At 46.3% G+C, this 18,356-nt stretch overlaps 1 protein-coding gene across 3 annotated transcripts in view; it reads left to right on the top strand.

The window, feature by feature from the left end:
- LOC119978655 (receptor-type tyrosine-protein phosphatase R-like) overlaps positions 1–17,062 on the top strand; it is a 115,515-nt gene extending 98,453 nt beyond the window's left edge. For 2 of the 3 annotated variants that reach the window (XM_038820441.1, XM_038820442.1), the window contains 6 exons: positions 5,341–5,420; positions 6,027–6,164; positions 10,046–10,156; positions 11,445–11,602; positions 12,933–13,046; positions 16,767–17,062. In XM_038820441.1, the coding sequence (XP_038676369.1) occupies positions 5,341–5,420; positions 6,027–6,164; positions 10,046–10,156; positions 11,445–11,602; positions 12,933–13,046; positions 16,767–16,875 (710 nt within the window). In that variant the 3' untranslated portion in view covers positions 16,876–17,062. The remainder of the gene's footprint in view (positions 1–5,340; positions 5,421–6,026; positions 6,165–10,045; positions 10,157–11,444; positions 11,603–12,932; positions 13,047–16,766) is intronic. The other variant, XM_038820443.1, reaches the window with a different exon arrangement.
- Positions 17,063–18,356: the final 1,294 nt, after the last annotated feature.

The following is an 18,356-nucleotide window of genomic DNA, read 5'->3' as shown; positions in this document are numbered from 1 at the left end:
AATAGGGGGCGAGGAGCAGACTCCGACACCGGAGTGAAACACTCCGGGTTTCACTCCGGCATCGGCTGTTTGTCTCCCTTTGGGAGAATTTCGCCCCATGTCTTTCGGAAAATAGTTACACCAAAGCTACCAGGTTACCTTGCTGCTATTGAACTGAACAATTTAAGTTGGATTTAGCACATTGACTGCTATGTTTCCTATTGAAGAGATAGAATTTCTTTATTAAAAACTAATATTGATTAGTAGTTAATAACTGTGTTAAATAAGAAAGATAGGAAGAGACAAAGAAATAGAGAACGAAAGGAAGGGCCAGAGAAATAGAGAAAAAGGGAAAAAAGGGAAGAGCAAAATAGAGAGACAAAAAAAGAAAGGGAGAGTCAAATTGAGAGAGTGAGGAATAAAGAGGAAGGCCAAAATAAAGGAAAGGAAGAAAGGTAGGAAAGGACAAAGGATTAATATGTATATAACCTTGGGAGTCCCAATGTGCTTTACAGCCAATGTATGACTTTTCCATGAAATAAATATGATAATCAACATCCCTAATTTTACTATTCATTCTCACTGGTTGGAATATTTCATTCAAATGTTTCAGACCCATTTCTTGTTTTATGCAGTGAGTATTAGACGGGCAAAACAATTTGATTAATATTACTCACTTAGCTGCAATATCTTTGCACACATCAACTCCCTCAACACCAGCATACTGTGGCGACATTATTACGATCTACAGGATGGACTGCAGCAAGCTTCCAAAGCTTTTATGACAGAACCTGCCAAACCCAGGATGTCTAGCATGGAGAATTTTAAGGGGCAACAAGTGGATGGAAACACAGTCACTCCTGAGCTCCACTCCAAAGTCACAGACCATCCTTGATTTGAACATATTGTCATCCTTCCTTGTTGCTTGGACCATGGAACTCCTTCCTTAACAACATTGTGGAGATACTTCCACCTCTTGGGCTGCAGCAGCTCAGTCGGCTCACCAACCCCTTCTCATGAGTAACTGGAGGTGGGCAATACGTGCCCACCTTGCCATTTTTGCTCAAGTCCCAAGAATTAATTGAAAAATAAAACTTAATTTACTGTTCAATTATCCCAAAACTCAAACATTATCCAGAATAACACATATCTATATTAAATTTAAACTAAAAGCTAAAAGGTTATAGAACAGTCAATTAAAAAAGCACAATTTACCCAAGTGCACAGAGTCGCATGTCGAGTGTGTTTATCATAGAATCATGGAAAAATAGAAAGGGTGCAGCACAGAAGGGGTCCATTCAGACCATCCTGTCCACGACAGCCCGAGGACACCCAGATGCCCTTTCTAATCCCACTTTCTGCCATGGTACCATTGTGGTTAGCACTGTTGCTTCACAGCGCCAGGGACCAAGGTTCGATTCCCGGCTTGGGTCACTATTTGTGTGGAGTCTGCACATTCACCCTATGTCTGCGTGGGTTTCCTGCGGGTGGTCCGGTTTCCTCCCACAAGTCCCGAAATATGTGCTTGTTAGATGAATTGGACATTCTGAATTCTCCCTCTGTGTACCCGAACAGGCACCGGAGTGTGGCAACTAGAGGCTTTTCACGGTAACTTCATTGCAGTGTTAATGTAAGCCTACTTGTGACACTAAGAAAGATTATTATTATTTCTGCACCTGGCCTATAACCCTGCAGCTTAGAGCACTTATGGTGAAAATCCAGGTACCTTTTAGAAAGAGTTTAGGTGGTGGTGCCTCCACCACCAACTCAGGCAACAAATTCTAGACTTCAACTAGCCTCTGCATTGAAAAATTCTTCCTCATGTCTCCTCTACACCTTCTGCCACCTATCTTGAATCTATGTCTCCTGGTTCTAGAATTCACCACCAGGGGAAACAATTTTCTTCTTTTCACCCTATCCTTCCCCTCATAACTTTGTACACCTCATTAAGTCACCCCTCCGTCTTATTTGTTTCAAGGAAAATAACTCCAACCTAACTAATCTCACTTCACAGCCACACTTTTCTAGCCTTGGCAACATTCTTGTAAACCTTGCAGCACTAAGAAGCACCACGCTATCAAACGGGACTTTGTTGCAACCCGAGGCTTCAGCAAGAAACTTTCTGCTTGCCAGAACTCCTCAGTGCAGGACGAGATTGAACTCCCCCCCCCCCACCTCAACACAACCTCCCCAAAGCCCTAACTCATCTATAAGGGGTCCTTCGGGGCTCCCCCGTACCCCACATGGGCAGGACACATCCAAGCCTGAGAAAAATGCCAGTCTGTCTCTGCCAACTGGCAGTTCCACCTGGGCACCTTGACAGTGCCAGGATGACAGTGCCAAGGAAGCACCAGCTGTGCCAGGATGACACCCAACCCAGTGTGCAACCACCTAGGGGCCACCGATGCCCTGGGAGACCCCCCAAGTGCCAATCAGTCTAGTCTCCATTTGTGGGGACCAACACTGAATGGCGCTCGCCTGAGGTCTCCGAGGCAGGAGTTAGATCCTAACATCTCGGTAGATCAGGCGAACTGCATTTTAGAGTGAGGCAGATGGTCTAATTCTAATATGCAGATTTGCCAAATATTAATCAGCCCTCAATGGGCGAGCCGGGTAAATCCCGGAAGAGAATCTCCTGACGTCTACCGACCGCACCGCTGTTCCTGCGCAACATGGCCGGTGGATCGTGCCCATTATATAATTGAACTGAAATTTATGTCACCCACAAACATAATCTTCAGGTGATGTACTATTTCTTATAGGTGCAGAGAATTGAATAGTTTCTGCTTTGTCGTAGTTAAAGTCGCACATACACTGCTTTCCAGATTTTCGTATTCACTTTGCTTTGTATGTCACTTTTATTAACTGTGTATTCAACCTTTTCTTGATTTTGCTTCTGCATACTGAAATTTTCATTCTAAAGAGTGACTGCTTTCACAAAAACTTATGTTCATTTTCTTCAACACTGAGCCATGCAAAGAAGTAACTACACAAAGCAAACAAATTAAATATAGTAGATTTAGGTCAGCAAGTACATAGGTAAAATGGAATCTGGAAACTATTTGCATAAGCCAAATTAATACCTGCAGCATAATTATATACATGATCATACACATACAAAATCAGTCCTGAGTACAGTAGTTACAGTAAATGCATGAAGGCTGATCATAATCACACACTCAAAACCAGCATTGTTCCTACAAATCAAATTCACAAATTATCAGACCAGGGAACACATGAAGAAAAATAAATATATCCTCGTCATGCATATCCAAACACATTAACTAAAAACAGCAGGTCCAGCAATAAAAAAAAAGACAACTATATATAACTTGATAAAATGATTCAGAATTAAAATTTCAGATAAAGATGTGCCATCTAGGAGTAAGTCTGTTCTAATATAACAAATCATGTAATCATGCAATTTTTAATGCAATTACAACTATTCAAATGCAAATTCTTATTGAAGTAAAACGCGGGTTCCCGTTAGGCTTGAGGAATGCCTAATTAAAAGTTTTTGATCCATAGCCAGATTCCACATGTGGGACAACACAGTTTAACATCTAAAACCATGTCTAAAATGTTTCTGACTTTCATGTTTAAGGGCTGAGTTTCAACATTATGCTTCATGTGAAACCTAAGAAGATTCCATGTTTTGGCATTGTATTTATTCTCTATGATTAGAACTTCAGTTACAGATTGCACCACTCACACAAAGCACTGTTTTACAATGAAAGTGTTGTGGATAGTTTTTTTGTTGAACACTTGTATTTTATCAGGTGAAGTTGTTGGATGGATGATGAAAGATGGTGCATGGTAATGGGTCAATAAGCAATCCCCTGTGTATTTCTAACCACAGTGAACGGCACCATTGTTAACAAAAATATAGAGAGTCATCCTGAAAGAATCATCTTCCAGCATTTGTCCTGTTATTCTTGTCATTTTGCATATTATTTATGTGTCTTTTTGACACAGCCACAGATACGTATTTAAAGATTTCCTTTTCGCCACTACTCACTAATAATTTGTATTTGTTTATTTGTCATTGCCATTGCAGTCATCAAGCACGCCCAACACAACTCAGTTCAGGGTTCCTGCTCGATTGGGCAGAGTTTCCACTCATTTGTATCAGTGCAGGGTGTTGAGATATTCTGTCATTATGATTAAACTGCAAAGTTAGAGAACCATACACAGATCACACCACCCACACCAGCGGGGATGTTTTAACCACTAAAAATGGGTGGGCTTGGGTCAGGTGGGTGTTTAAAGTTTTGAAATTTTGTATCCTGACACCTGGCCTGCCTCCAGAGGGAGAATTGGGGTTGGCCATCAGCCCATACCCTTGAGGCAGTTTGGCTATTTGAATGTTATCAAGACTGCATAGTTCACCTTTCTCCACTATTTCAAATTTAATTCTGGCTAACTGGATTTTGCAGAAATTCACTGGCTAAAAGGAGGTGAGAACTATTGGACCAGGACGCAAGTGCTTTTCCACTCACTTGCTGGATTCAACATACCTGCCTCGCCTATGATCGAACACACCTCTGACCCTTCTGATCACCACCTGACCTCCAATTCCATAGGCCTCAAATCTCTGACTTCGCCCAGCTTCCAATCTCACAGGCCTCCAAAATCCGACCACTCCCCACAACACCGGCCTCCGATTCCACAGACCGTTTATCTTCCCACAAGCACCAGGTTTGAATCCAACCCCACCCAGGGCCAAAGGTTTGTCCTTTCACCCCAATTTGGGACTCAGTCCGACCTCATCCTGCAAACTCTTCTCCAGCGAACCCTGTCCACCGGATGCCAAGTGGTTGACATCCAGGCAGGGAAGCTATCAGTGACTCCACAGAATGGGGAGGAAACCATCACTTCCAGGTTTATCATAAGGTACTAGACACCCCTCAACATCACCCCCACCCCCTCCCCTTCCCATGTTACTCCGAGGAGGATCAGAAAGCAAAAAGTATATTTCCACCAGTTTACCCAATGGCTTCCAAATTAGATAATTTTCAAAGGTTTTTCTATCCATTCAGAACTGGTGAAATATATTCCAGGCAGGATTCAGTTAGGCTGTTTTGTTAACTATACCCTCAGTGTGTGGGTTATTTGTTACTGTCCATATTTGCTCTCCAGATTTGCATCAACAAAACCACACAATATGCTCACTCAACCAGGGATCCAATGCAGATCCACGGCATCACTGGTCGCAGAGGTTAATGGTGTTCTTCCCCACTGCGCCCATTCAGATTTCAGTATGGTTTCACTTTGGACAATTTGTTTAGGTTTTGGCCGAACGGCTACTGCAAAGTTGGGCAATTCTTAGGATGTTTTAAAAATTGTTTTGCCTCTGTTTAGACACACAGACCCGAGTCTGCCTCACATCAGGGAAGCCTACTAATCGTCTGAGCTCCTATATTAATGCAAACTACATTAGGGTAAGATTACTTACTTTTCATGGTAACAGCAATATAGAAAATTGCTTCTGTCTGTGCTCAGATTTTGGCTCACTTTCACTGCACTGAGCATTAGTTTTGCCTTTAAACACATAATCAGCAAATTCTAAATTCTTCGCAATCTTGTTAGACTTTGTTATCTATTTTTAATTACCTCAACCAATTCAATGTTACCATTTATTCATGGCCTTGATCTTTTCTCCTGTCCATTCTACGATCTGTCTCGGACCGTTCTAAGGCTACAGTATAACTTCCTATTTCCAATATCCCAGATACCTTCCTCAATATAAAGGCAAATAGTCACTGTTTTAATTTGACTTGAAAGTTATCTTTCAATCGATTTGCTTTCTAACCTGGATGTATGAGAAATTGTTTTTACGCATAATGATTTGTACTAGCATTTCAATGCATTCCAGTACAGGCCTGTTGTTTGTTTGACTGGTTTATTGTGTAATTGTGAGGGTTGAAGTCCTGTCTTTTCCAGTAGGGTTTTAACCTCCTCAGCAAACTGGGTAGTGTTTCATACATGTAAACCGAATGTTATATAGCATCTGGATATGATCACCTTTGTTTATCTGTTCCATGCAGGGGTATGGAGGAAAGGAGAAAGAATACATTGCTACCCAGGGCCCCATGATTAATACAGTAAATGACTTCTGGGAGATGGTTTGGCAAGAGGATTGTCCAATAATTGTGATGATTACAAAGTTAAAAGAGAAGAATGAGGTATATGAATATTAAAGCCCCTTTACTCCTTTCCACATTTAAAGCAATAAAAAAGTTAGGAGATTTATGTCTGTGGTAAAATTGTTTCCGTGTGGAACACTGATTTTAATGTTGTGGAGAAGCATTACACTTTTTATTCACTCTTGGATTTAAGCATCACTGACTAGGCCAGCATATGTTGCCCATCCCTAATTGCCCTTCAAAGGTGGTGATGAATTGCCGACTTGTACCACTGCAGTCCAAGTTGTGCAAATACCTCAGTGTCTGAGGAGTTGTGAATGGTACTGAACATTGTGCAATTATCAGTGAGTATCCTCACTTGTGACGATGTGTTGGAGGGGTAGGCATTAATGAAGCAGCTGAAGATGTTTGGGCCCTAGACTGAGGAACATTTGCAATGATGGCATGGAGTTGAGATTAATGGCCTCCAATAAGCACAACCATCTTTTTTGTGCTAACGAAAAGTCCAACCAACTCGAGTGGGGGAAATGCTCCATCCCATTAATTAAACTCAAAATCACATGGGGTTGTGTCAGAAATAGTGGGAAAATAGGGGGCGGGATTCTCTAATCCCGCAGCAGAGTGTCCATGCTGCATGCACAGTGCCTCCCTTCAACGCGGCAGCCCTGACGCAACATGGCGCAGGACTACAGGGGCCGGCGCAGGAGAAACGAGGCCCCCAGCCAGAGAATCCAGCCCGCCAATTGATGGGCCCTGATCGCGGGCCAGGCCACATTGGAGGCTCTCCCCCCCGGGTCGGACCCCCCTCCCCCCCCACAGGCCTCTCCCCGACCCTTCCACGCCGAGCTCCCGCCTGCTGAGATCAAGTGTGGACGGCGCGGGTAGGACTTGGCATTTTTACAACGGCTGCTTTGATCATCCCGAGCCGAGAATCGGCAGGCCAGCCGCATAGAGCGGTCCCTGACTGGCGCCGCGCCAACCATACTGGCGCTAATGGCACCGATTCTCCATTCTGTGGAGAATTGCGTGCTGGCGTCAGGGTGGTGTGGCGCGATTCGCGCCGGTCGCAGGGATTCTCCGGCCCGGCCCCGGGCTGAGAGAATCCCGCCCAGGTTGGCAAGATCTACCACCTGCTTACCATTCCTATTGGGCTTTCTCTCAGCCAAACCATCATCTTCAAATGATGATGATGTGGGTGGAATGAGATCATGGATCTGGTGGATTTCTAACCTTTTTGTTACCAGCATTTTCAAGGAGCAGAGTGGCTATGAAAGAAGGGTTTTTTTTGGCAGTCTCTTCCTCCCTCCGTTCAGTCCCTCATCTTTGTTGAGGATTTAGTGTCCTGGTTTGAGACCTCGGGTGTTTCCACTGCAGAGACCTTTTCCTGGATCTTGTACGGTTCCAGCAGAATCCCGCCTGCTGCATCTGTGCATTATGCGTATTTAATGAGACCTGACAATGGAAATGGCTCAATTGGAGTGGATATGAAGGGTTAGAGCCTGCCTTGAAGAAGGTAATCTCCATCTTTGTGCAGGAGACGTTTGTTGTTGCCCTCTACTGGTTTCAACTGATGAAACAGACACACACAGACACATTGGGCACATGCGGGATTCTCCCTTCTGGGGACTAAGCCCCCACGCCCACCGGGAAACGGGAGAGAATAACCCCGAACATTTTCCTAGGATGTCCGGGGTGATTCTCCATTTTCTAGGGGTCTAGCAGGGTCCCGGCATGTGTCCCACAACTCCGGCTGCCAGCGGGACCCTGCATTTACACCCGTGCAGCCGCGCATGCGCACGGGGGCCGGCCGCGGTGGCCATCTTCGCGCCGGCCCTCGCGCAACATGGCGGAGCCCTACAGTGACCCAGCACGGAGGAACATCGGCCCCCTCCCCGGATTGCGGGCCACTCCACTATGGAGGCCCCCCATCTCACCCGCGGAGTCGGATACCCCTGCCCCCGCCAGGTGGCCCCCACGGCCAGAATGGCGAGATCCCGCCGGATGGGACCACATGTGAACCATGCCAGAGGGACTCGGCGGAACCCAGTGGGCACTCAGCCCGTCGAGCGCCGCGGGTGCCGCTTTCAACAGCCCCCGACCGGCACCACGTCGATCGCGTGCGCATGATTGGCGGTGATTCTCCGGTCACCAGAGAATCGCGTGCCGGCGTGGGAGCCTACTTTGGGTAATTTTCCGCCCCCACACCAAGTGCAATTTCGCCCATAATGTGGATTATACTCAATGCAAACTTTATTTAATACAACTTCGATTAACTCACTGAGGCTTTAATTATGCATGTGTTTCAACAGTCACATAAGTTTCAAGATACACAACATGAACTCAAAATACGACCCAATAGAGAGAACTGGCTAAGCCTGCTCTGGGGGATGCGCTCTTCTGAGTTTTCAAACTCAGAGTCTCTTCTTGCGGATGTTGGTCACAGGGTTATCGCTGTTGAAATCTTAGAAGCTACTTCTTTTTCTAAGGTTCTGTTCATAGTTATAAACAATCCTTTACAACGTGGGTATCAGTTGCCCTTTGAGAGTCTTGTTTTCGTTGTTTCAATATAAAGTGTTGGGCAGCATAGTAGCACAGTGGTTAGCACTGTTGCTTCACAGCACCAGGGTCCCAGTTTCGATTCCCAGCTTGGGTCACTGTCTGTGCAGTATCGGCACATTTTCACCACGTCTGCGTGGATTTCCTCTGGGTGTTTCGGTTTCCTCCCACAAGTCCCGAAAGACATGGGGCGGAATTCTCCGCAAGGCCCGACATCGTCATGAAACCCGGAGAGGTTCACGACGGCATCGTAAGCCTCTCCTGGCCCCCTATTCTCCCCTCCCCGGGGGGATAGGAGGGCCGTACCGGGAAACTCGGCCGCCGGGCCTTCTCCCTGGCTTCAAGGCCCGGCGCGCCAAGAATGACGCCGTGGCGGCACCTAATGACGTCAGCCGCGCAGGCAGCTCAAACCCACGCATGCACGGTTGCCGTCTTTCCCCTCAGCCGCCCCGCAAGACGTGGCGGCTTGATCTTGCGGGGCGGCGGAGGGGAAAGAGTGCATCCCCTTGAGACGCCGGCCCAACGATCGGTGGGCACCGATCACGGGCCCGTCCCCTCCTGAGCACGGTCGTGGTGCTCGATCCCCGATCCGCCCCCCACAGGCCCACACTTACCTGGCGCGCCATGTTCATGACGGCAGCGATCAGGTGTGGTTGCCGCCGTCGTGAACAGTTCGGGTACGGCAGGCCGCTTGGCCCATCCGGGCCGGAGAATCGCGGGCCGCCGTGAAAAACGGCAGCCCACGTTTCTCCAAGTGGCGTGTCACAAAACCGGACACGCCATTTTGGGGGGGGTGGGGGGGGGGGGAGAATATCACCCATCGTGGTTGCGGAGAATCGCGCCCATGCTGTTTGGTAATTTGGACATTCTGAATTCTGCCTCCGTGGACCCAAATAGATGCCGGAATGTGGGGACTAGGAGCTTTTCCAGTAACTTCATTGCATTGTTAATGAAAGCCGATTTGTGACAATAAAGATTATTTTTAAAAAGTATTATCAGTGAAGAGTGCAGTTGTACAAGTTGCTGTTCTCCAAATTCCCACAAAACATATTTTGCTGAGTTGCAGTTTCCACAAACACAAGTCTGTTAGCTTATTTTACCATCATGCCTCATTGGGGGATTTTTCTGTCTCAGTATATTCATTAAACAAGTTGGAATAAGGCCATAGTCATAAAGAAGTAGTGAGATATTAACTAAAACACAGATGTGATTTTAAAGTGGCCTGTTTATCTAATTTAAGTGCACAATTATAATTTAATAAATCTTATGGAAACTGCTGAGAACACCGAATCTCATGTGCGCATGATATTATCAAAATACAAGACCTTTCCTTTCCACTTAAACTAGGCTTCTTGTATTTTCAGAAATGTGTTGTCTATTGGCCAGAAAATCAGGACACCTTTGGCAGGTTTCAAATTGTTGTAAACAGTCGAAAGGAATGTGATGGATACACTATTCTGGATCTGAGTATTAAGGTACTGGAACAATAATCAGATTAGCACAGTTAACAGAACCAAAATCTAGAAAGTGGAATTCAATGCCAGTAATTTTGAGATGGGACAGAGTTTGCTGTCAAAATAACAGTTACGCGCAATATTGCACAAACTGACACAAGATTAATGACCAATGAGTCTGCCTTTTAGGGGCGGAATTGCAGGAAGGAATGTGGGATTGTTGAGTGGGTCAACAGAGGAAAATGTGCTCTTCTTTGAACACAACAGCAATGACGTGTATTTATAAAAATAGCTTTAAAGTAATAAAACATCCCAAGGCTTTCACGGGGGCATCATAAAACAAAATGTGACACCGAATCACAGAAGGAATTATTAGGGCAGAGGCCAAAAGCCAAGACACGGAGGCAGATTTAAAGGTGTATTCTAAAGGAGGGGGAGAGGCGGTAAGTTCAAAGAAGGAATTCCAAGAAACAGCTGAAAGCCCAGCTACATAAACAGATGTTAGGCCAAATAACCAATTGCATGGCCGAAAAGGTAGGTTATAAGGAGCATCTTAAAAGAGGAAAGGGAAGAAGCAAAGGCAGAGAGGTTTAGGGAGGGAATTCCAGAGCCTCGAGCTTTAGCAGCTGAAGGCATGGCCACCTATGGTGGAGGAATCGGGGATGCTCTAGAGGGCAGAAGAGCACAGATAATTTGGAGGGTTGTAGGGCTGGAGGAGATTACAGAGATAAGGTCATAGAGAGACTTGAAAACCAGAATGAGAATTTTAAAATTGAGGCATTTCACCGTGAGCCAATATAAGTAAGTGAGCACAGGGACAATGGGCGGATAAGACTTGTTGTGAGTTAGGATACAGGCAACAGAATATTGAACAACTTTGATTCCCAGCTGGATGACAGTGGAGAGTTGTTTGAAAAGAAGTCTGGGTTCAACTGTGCCAAAGGCTACAGACAGGTCACGAAGTACAAGGGGGGATGGTTTATCGTTCTCACAGTCAAGGATGTTATTTGTTTTGGTGTTGTCCTGAACATATATGGGAGATGCCATGCAGCAGCTATCCACAAACAGGGAGAGAGAAACAAGCAGAGAGAGATCTCCAGGCCAGTCTCAAGTACTGTCAAATAACAGGATCAGCCGAATCGTTGGCTAAAAGTTGAGATTGGAAAGTGAGGACCAGTATATGGCAGAAAGAGAAAATTGGTGGGAGGGGGAGAATTGAGAAAGGCAGTTGTTTCAACCAGTAATTATCTCCTTAGATTTCAGCAGGGAGTCTTGAAGACAAAAAGTAATATGACCTATTTCTTTCTAGGATGGAAAACAGTCTCGAAGCGTAAAGCACTACTGGTACTCATCCTGGCCAGATCACAAGACTCCAGATACAGCACAATCACTCTTGGACCTCATTCATGAGGTCGAAGAAAGCAGAGAGGCAGCAGGGAACAGGGGGCCCATTATAGTTCATTGCAGGTGAGAAAAACATTTGAAGTAATTTCTAACTGTAGTCATTCTTTTCAAAATGCAGGGTGGGGTTGGTGGGGTGGGGGGGGGGTGCTAATTGCCATCTTGTGAAGCCTTTGCTAATGAAAGTGTCCATTACATTTAGTGCAGGGATCGGGAGAACAGGCTGTTTCATTGATGTTATAAAATATTCAGGAGACCCGTGTAGGTGGCCTAAACATAGGTTTATTTTCTAGTCAAAAGGAACGGCCACAACGCGGAGTTCATCGCATAGGTCTCAACCAGGATCGGGACAGTCTCAATCTGGGCCGGCTCTGAAGGATTGATTTCACGAGCCCCAGCTGTTGGGCCTTCACCCATCGGTCGCAGAGCTCGTAGCCCACGAACCCCAAGGGGGGATCAATTGGGTCGACCCCGTAGCTTTCATGAAGGTTATTACAGAGAGGATAATAAACTGTTTCTAGTACTTGGTGGGTTGCTGAAGATGTGGATTTGACTATAATGTGTTATTTTTGCCCAAGCTTACAGTTGATTACAGAAATACTGACGCATTTCCTGGCAATGCAATATTGCCCAGAGGTGTGAAGAATCAAAAGGAAAATAGCTCAGTATATATTTCCATGATATCACCAGACGCTCATACTGCCAGTGAAGTAAAATTTCAACCTAAAATGCCTTGACAAATGTTGCTTGTTAAGGTCACTGCATCTTCATCATAATGGCAGCAGTGACTGAATTTTGTTTGCACTTACTCATCATTCTGTTACTCACTGTAATTAATGGCTTGAGTTTTAGTTTTTGGTTCAGGAACCCAACACCAGGATTAATTGGGCATCTCCCACCTTGAAGCAATCTCAGCAAATTTAAAGGAATTGAAAGAAAATGGCCATATTTGTCAGACCACCATTGCGGAGGTGGGGCTGGGGTCTGCTGGGGGGGGAGGGGTGGCAGTGCCTGTGACTGTAGCTGTGGCCAGGCTGGTAAGGAGGGTCCTAGGCCACCCTGGAGTGGATATTCCCTGTATGTCAACAGGGAACTATCTTCATGCAGCTGACCTATACCCTATGCCAAAGGTGGCCTGCAGCCAGATTGCAAATTCCAGTTGGTCTCTGATAACTGACCTTAATTGGCCTTTAACCCATCTTAAGTGGCTATCCACTGTTTGCCTTCCCTAAGCCTTCCATAGCCTTTTCCCTGCCCAATAATGTCTCTGTATCAATGGAAAGTGAAAATGTACACACCTGCCTGCTTCCGTTCTTGCCCCCAATAATGGGATACAATTCCGCCTTAATTGCCGTCTTGTGAAGCCTTTGATAATGAAAGCATTCATTACATTTAGTGCAGGGATCGGGAGAACAGGCTGTTTCATTGCTACAAGCATCGGCTGCCAACAGATAAAAGAGACCAGCGAAGTGGATATTCTTGGAATTGTATGTCAAATGCGGACAGACAGGTCAGTGTTGATACTTCTAAGTTTGTAAGATTTCTAGCATCCATATTTAATTTGTTTTTGTGCTTTACAAGAGGGATAGAAACATTTTAGACTACAGCATTTCAATTTTTAACATCGGATGTAAATGTCATGTACTTTTAGGTACGCCAAAGCACATTTATATATTATAAGACCATAAGGCCATAAGATATAGAAGCAGAATTAGGCTGTTAGGCCCATCGCGTCTGCTCTGCCATTCAATCATGGCTGTTAGATTTCTCATCCCCAGTCTTCTGCCCTCTTCCCATAAACCCTGATCCCGTTATATATTGGGTTTGATCTAGCTAAAAAATATAGAGTCCATTCTGGGCAGGGTTAATGGGGTCGGTTCCCGACGCTTGTACCTTCTGGGAAGGACCCTGCGTCTAATGGCACTCTGATTTCTTTAGTGCCATGGCGGGGAAAGATTCCACCGAGGGCCGCACTCAGCATCATTTCCGGCACTGCGCTCCGCTTCTCTGTACAAGAAGAGATCATTTTTAGGTGGCGTCCCGATCTGTCAATCCCCACATGCAAGCCTCGGACCCCCACAATTCCCCAACTCACTTATAAGGGGGGTCATTGAGCCCTCTGCACCCCACCTCACATAAGCAGGGCACCACCTGGCCCGATCCAGGTGCAGGCCAAATGTCAGCCTGACACCTAGGCACTGCCAGCCTGGCACTCTCGTAATGTCACCGAGGCACCCTGGAAGTTCCAGGCTGGTACCTGGGTGGCATCAGGGTGCCAGGATGGCAATGTCAAGGTACCTATGTGTCATCAGAAGTGATAGGGTGCCTCACTGCCCGTAAGCCAACCACCGGGGGCCTCCGATCACCTGAGTGACCGTCCCCAAGGGGTCCACATTTGTGGTGATCTGTACTGAACGGCACCGGCTGGGGTCTCCTCGGCAAGGCCAGTAGATGCCGGGTGGCCATTAGATCCTGCGCGAGCATGGCTAAGTGGGTTCTTTAACTCACTTAGCCGTGTGAGACTGGGTCCTGCCCATTGTTGGATCTCGCGACACATAATGGGTGTCGGGAATCCCTGGAGAGGTGCCTCGTGGGATCTACCAGCTGCATCCCACTCCGATTCCAACGAGACCCGGCTGGTAGATCATGCCCACAGGCTACAAACATGCAATAAGATGCCTTACTCTCAACCTAAAGCTCTTTCAATCTCCTAACCTTCCAGCTTTTCCCTTCCTCACATCTTGCAGTCATTGATCCACTCAGAAAGATGTTTACTTTCTCCTGCCCTCGCCATTTTCACGGCTGTCTTCATCTTCATTCTCTCAACCCCAAAGGATACAGGCTAAAGCGTTTTTGACACATGAGTGGTTAGTTATTCATCAGTCATTCTAATTGGAGCACATCAAGCATGATTGGGCCTTACACTTCTGTTTCAAAATAAGACACTGTCCCAGAATCCATTACCCAGAGCCGGTGTTGCCTTAAATTCCTCTCCCGGCTCCTGTTTCCTAATTTCAAACAAGAGCAAGAACCCATGGAACTTACTGTTACCATGACTGAGACTATCCTTCTTCCACTTGCTTGCCATGCCAATTCCCGACCATGACCCAGTACCAGATTATTTCTGGTGTCCATTGTATATTCCATCACCCTCTCTCTGAGCTATTCTTGACCATGAGATCCACATCCTGTCCCATTCCTAATCAAGGTAGGGAAACTTCAATGTTGTACCAAAAAAAAATAATGTTCCTATTTTCCAGCATATTTTCTCTGGTTTAAGATTCTGTTTGCTGGATCAGGTCCCATCCTCAAAATTGATCCTGAACCCAAGTTAAAATTACAAAGTTCTGCCAATTATGCTGTTCAAGAAGACTCTTTAAATTATGCTCATTTTCTTCAGCACACTGGTCCTCATAGGTACAATTCAGAAACTTTTTTGTATCAAAACTTAATTAACTACAAACTGAACAACTATACCAATTACAATGTTATATGGTTGAGTATATTTAAGGCATTTTCAAATATTTTATATCAGGTTGTTCACAGCTGGAGAACACAATTAGAAAAGCCTAATTTTGGTAATATATTGACTCTCAGCTGTATTAATAAAATTGCACCACGCTATAGCTCTTAAAGATAACAAAAATACTTAGCAGACGGACAACGCTTAAGCAATCACATTCTGTTACATTGCTTAGTTTCACTGATGGGCGCAGGATCTTTCAGTCGCTCCCGCCCCAAGACCAGAAATTTCAACCCGAGATTAATGCCACCTGGGCACCCTGGCAGTGCCACCTGGGCACCCTGACTGGTACCATGGTGGCTGTCAAGGTGCTAGGGTGGCAGTGCCTTGGTGCCAGGTTGGCATCAGCAGTGCCAGGGTGTCACCCTGTCTGGAGGCCGACCACCCGGGGGCCTCCGATTGCCTGGCAAACCCCACTCCCATCTACCATTCTACTGTTTGTGGTGACCAGTGCTGAACAATGTCGAGCTGGGGTCTCCTCGGCGATAGTTGCCAGGTGGCCATTAGATCTGGCGGCAGCACGGCCAAGTGGGCGAGACCCCATGACGATGTCTCTCCCAATATCTACTGGGAGGAGTGTGCCAATTACCTGGCAGCTCCAAACTTCTGAGGGGCAATTGCCTTGCATTGGGTAATTATTCATGTTAGACAGTTGAAACCATCTGAAGTTTGGGATTTAAATCGTATTTTCAGATGATTCTCAAGCTGCCTTACACAGTTCTCACTGGAACTGACTCGAAAGGTTCGAATGCATTTCGGGGTAGGAAAGCAGGAGCAGCGTGGCAATCCAACTCTGATTGCCACTCCACAGAAATTCAGCCTAATATTTTACTTGAACATTTGCAAATCTTTTATTGAGTGTTACTTTGGGTTACACTACTGCATTAAAACAGTTCCCAGAGGACCAGATGAGCGGAGTTGATGTTAGTGTCCTGATGAGCCATCAATTGCACGAGAGATGAGTTGCTACACAAAAGTTAGGCTTTAATAAGCTAGAACTGCGGTTGACTACAATAAAATGGACGACCACCGGGCGTTCCGACTATTTATACCTCGGTACGGAGGCTTGGTTAACTCAGCCTCTCGACCAATCGGAGAGCTGTCACATGACTGGTCTCAACCAATCGGTCGAGAGGCACATGACCGACCAGGGCCAATGGTAAGCCGGTGTTCTGCACCAATGGCAGACAGCTATGCAAATCATATCACCACATGTCCCTACCTCTGAGCTAGAAGCTTCGGGTTTGAGTGACATGCCAGGACTTAATAGCAAAGAAAGATGTTTTTGTAACATGGCCAAACATGTTGAGTATCAGATTGAAAAATCCTTCCAACGCGCAGCAATGACAGACAACAAGAGCGTATGACACAACTGGTCAGTAATACTTGATATAGAATGCTGCCCCTCAAGCTATAAACCTCTGATGATGGCTGGCGACCTGTTCCAGGTAAAAACTACAGGGAACAGATGAAAGTCTCCGCTGTATACCACCAGGTGCAAGAAGAGAAATAGCAACACCAGAAGAAAATTGGTCTGTTCAATCATTGGTTTGATGTGCTGAAATCCAGCCCTCGGAAATTGGCAACTTAATTAATTTGTTAATCACTTTCAATTCCTCTACTCTGATCAAAATGTATTTCCTGTGTGAAGCAATTATCAATGTGTCTTATAAATATTATATGGCCTACCTGACTTCTATCTTTCAGGGGTGGAATGATCCAGACGAGTGAGCAATATCAATTCTTGCATCAAACGCTATGTCTTTATCAAAGCAACCAGTCCAAGAACTCTGATTCGTCTTCAACTTTAAAATGAAGAGTACCTCTCTGTATTTAACAAAGCAATGTTGAATGTTTAAAATAGTTTTTTTCTCGGTAACTAAAGAGTGTAATATCATGAATGAGACTGTAGAAAAAAAATGCTTCCATAATTGCATTATGTAATGTTTATGTTAGACTTCCATTTATCTGGAAAGTAAAGTCCTTGAACATGTGTTGGTGCACATCTGATGGCTCAGTGGCAAATTTAGCAACTTTTTGGATTATGATTCTGCCAATTTCTCCACTCTTTGTGGTTAAAATGATCACGTCTTCCGAAACCTTCATATAAGGGTAATGGCCGGGATTCACCGATATCGCGGTCAAGCGTTGACGCCGGCGTCAAAACAGGCGCGAGATACGCCGGCGTCAATGGGTCTACAGGCCCAGTAATTCTCCTCTTCTTCTGGGGCTAGAACGGCGTCGGTGTGCTGTGTGCTGCTCCGGCGCCGAAAGCCAGCTCTAAATGGCCGGCACGGGTCCGCACATGTGCGCCACGGGCGTCTCCGTGCTGGCGCATGCGCGTGATTGCTGTCTCTGCGCTGGTGCATGCGCATGTCTGCCGTCTCTGTGACAGCCCCCATGCAACATGGTGGAGCCCTACAGGGGCCCAGCGCAGAGGAACATTGGCCCTCCCCCGGAATGAATGCGCCCGTCGATCGGTAGCCGCTGATCGCGGGCCTGGCCACTGTGGAGGCCGCCCCCCAGAGTTGGATACCCCTGCCCCCCACCAGGACGGCCCCCGCAGCCAGAACGCTGAGGTCCCGCCGGGTGGGACAATATGTAAACCACACCGACAGAACTCGGTGGGCGCTTGGCCCGTCAAGTGTGGAGAATCGCCGCGGGGGCTGCTTTAAATGGCCCCCAACCAGTGCCGCGGCGACCGCGCGGAGGCGATTGCTGCCAATTCTCCGGTCGTCGGATAATCAGCGGCCCGGCGAAGGAGCGGCGTGGCGGGATTCTCGCCCCCCCCCCCCCCCCCGACGATTCTCTGATTCGCCGCGGGCTCGGACAGTCCCGGCCAATATTTCTTTACCATATCCAAATTGTTTTACAGCGTATTTGCTATTTAACATTCCAGAGATTTCAACGTAAACACAAAATTGATGGAGGTGTATTTTATCCAGGATTCTGCTCTTAAAGTTTAAAGCGGGGATCCCACCCCCCCCCTTCCTCCCCGCCCCAGCCCCACCTCCTCAGCGGGTTTTCTGGGGGCAGAGGTGGCTTGCTATCTTACTATTGGTCATCGGCGGGATCTTCCAGTCAAGCAGAGGTTAATGGCCATTTGTGATCTTCGGTAGCCACGCCGCTATTGGGGTTCACATTCATTGGGGTTTTCCACTCCCTCTGGCAGGATGGCCCAGAGAATTCTGGCCCAAAGGCTAAGCCTGTTAAAGTTCCATCAAATTTTCAAATGATTTGATTTTCTTGGATTGCAAAAAGTTTACTGATCTCGAAAGATTATTGTGGTGGAGACTG

The sequence above is a fragment of the Scyliorhinus canicula genome, chromosome 15 (assembly GCF_902713615.1).
Source record: "Scyliorhinus canicula chromosome 15, sScyCan1.1, whole genome shotgun sequence".
Classification (NCBI taxonomy): Eukaryota; Metazoa; Chordata; class Chondrichthyes; order Carcharhiniformes; family Scyliorhinidae; genus Scyliorhinus; species Scyliorhinus canicula.
This window is presented reverse-complemented; position numbering and strand designations above follow the sequence as displayed.